The 1919-nt window shown below is 41.7% G+C and overlaps 1 protein-coding gene across 1 annotated transcript; it reads left to right on the forward strand.

Moving 5' to 3' along the window:
- The first annotated feature begins 653 nt into the window (after window positions 1-653).
- LOC123069521 (uncharacterized) lies at window positions 654-1557 on the forward strand. Its single transcript, XM_044492399.1, has 2 exons — window positions 654-830; window positions 1068-1557. Exons 1-2 carry the CDS (start codon window positions 683-685, stop codon window positions 1220-1222), a joined length of 303 nt encoding a protein of 100 aa, XP_044348334.1. The 5' UTR covers window positions 654-682; the 3' UTR covers window positions 1223-1557.
- Window positions 1558-1919: the final 362 nt, after the last annotated feature.

Here is a 1919-nt window from a genome sequence, read left to right on the forward strand (position 1 = left end):
TGTTCTACAACTTCCAATTTTCCCTATCACGGTATTCATTTTTATTCTGCTTTAACCTGTTTGCCGCGCTGTGTTCTCTAATCTCTACTGGATGTGGTGATAGGATGTTGCTTCATATGTCCCTGTTCCTCTTCAAAATCACTTAATCACATGTAGTCATATGGATGATCACATACTTGGCAAGAAGTTTATTCTCTAAATTTGCGCCCTTTCATGAACAAGAACTTCCACTTCCTTTGAAGGCCAAAATAGGAAACAGTGGTAACACACAATTCTAGTTCACCCTTCACTCTTTTGGAGCATGGACGTTGGATATGTGTTTGTAGTGTGTTACTGTAAATCTAAATTGATTAGCTGCTGTGAAATTCTCTTAGTTTATGTGCTAAGCAAAATAGATGTGTACTTATTATAATCCATGAGAAATCAAATCAGAGCATAATCTATTTGCATTCATTATCCTATCAGGCAGCTGATGTTACATTTAAAAAATGATATCACATCCGCCAATATTATTTGTTACTTTCTGCCTTTTGCATTTCATTCTTGAAATTGCTTGGGAAGGAAAAGATATTAAACTACAAATAATTTCAGGAAGCAAAGTGCTCTGAAGTCCGAACTGCTGAACCTCTTGTCAACTCCAGCAAACTAGCAGAGCCTTCTATCACCAAATAAAAGGGTTGTGATGTCGCTGCGACAGCTACTGGGATGGTCAGATGGAGAGGTGATGCGGCCGGAGTCAAAGCCCTGCTCCCGACTGATGCGCCACACTGCTGGTATCTTCTCAGTTGGTGGTGGCCTTGCTTTCTGGGTGCTTTGCCGCCTTCACTATGGTAATTCTTCCTAGTCATCCACATATTTTCCGTTTCAATATCTGCTCTATTCATCTTGAAACATATATTTGTTAATACTACCATCAAGGATGTAAATCTCATTTGCTCCCGTATCCATATAGTACTGTGATTGTAGTTTTGGCCTTGTCATTAGCAGTAGTTTTGGCCTTTCGGGTGTTGGTCATTCGAAGCAATTGAAAACTGAAAGTATTTTGCTGACACTGTTTCATTATCTAGGTCCAAGGATAACGGTTCCAAGGAGTCTCAGGTGGGCATCCTGTGGAGCGATGGGCACGAGCGCGACGGCAGCCATGCTTGTGCGGCTCTTCAGCCCGGAGTGTGAACCGCAGAACATAGCAGCTTTCGACAGACCTGAATACAAGCCTGCATAGTGTCATGGCAATCCAGTGCCAGGTCTACCAAGCCCTATGCGAGTTTGCTGATTCGGCCCTTGGTATCTGCCTTGCAAGATGTTTATGCATAAATGTACCTCCCCTGAAATTGGACACCTCTGTGTTTCCTACACTCTGGCCGCCGTCATTTTGTTCTGAAACTAGGAGCTTTTTGCATCAAATTTGGAGCTAGTACCTTTTTGCATCAAATTTGGTTTCCGTTGCTCGCGAAGTGAGGTAGTGATGTATTGCTGAACACATTTTGAATGCTGATAAGTTATACTCAGTTAACCTGATGGCTTCCGTGAGATACATAAACATATTCCGATTTGACCCGATGATGTTTAGTAATAATAGGCGCTGGCTTCCAGTGTTTAAGCCTTGGTTACTGCTCCCTCTCGTTTGGAGTAATGTACAGTATCTTAGTATTGTCCAACTGCTGAAGGCAAGCCCGTTTCTGTCCGTCTGGGACAAGGATCCGAGTTGATGCTAATCTTTTGGCAGTTTTTTTCCCTTTTTTTTACAGTTAAAACCTGCTATTTTTTTTACAGTTACTTGCTTCCAATTAATCCGGGATATGTTTTAAGAACTAGAAGTGGACTCGGTGTTGGTATCGGACTTTGTGCAAGTCTACATATATATTCCATCGTCGGAACGTCGTACTATAGTTGAGAAGCACATCAAATCTTTCCTTTGT

Source organism: Triticum aestivum, chromosome 3B (genome assembly GCF_018294505.1).
Source record: "Triticum aestivum cultivar Chinese Spring chromosome 3B, IWGSC CS RefSeq v2.1, whole genome shotgun sequence".
Lineage (NCBI taxonomy): Eukaryota > Viridiplantae > Streptophyta > Magnoliopsida > Poales > Poaceae > Triticum > Triticum aestivum.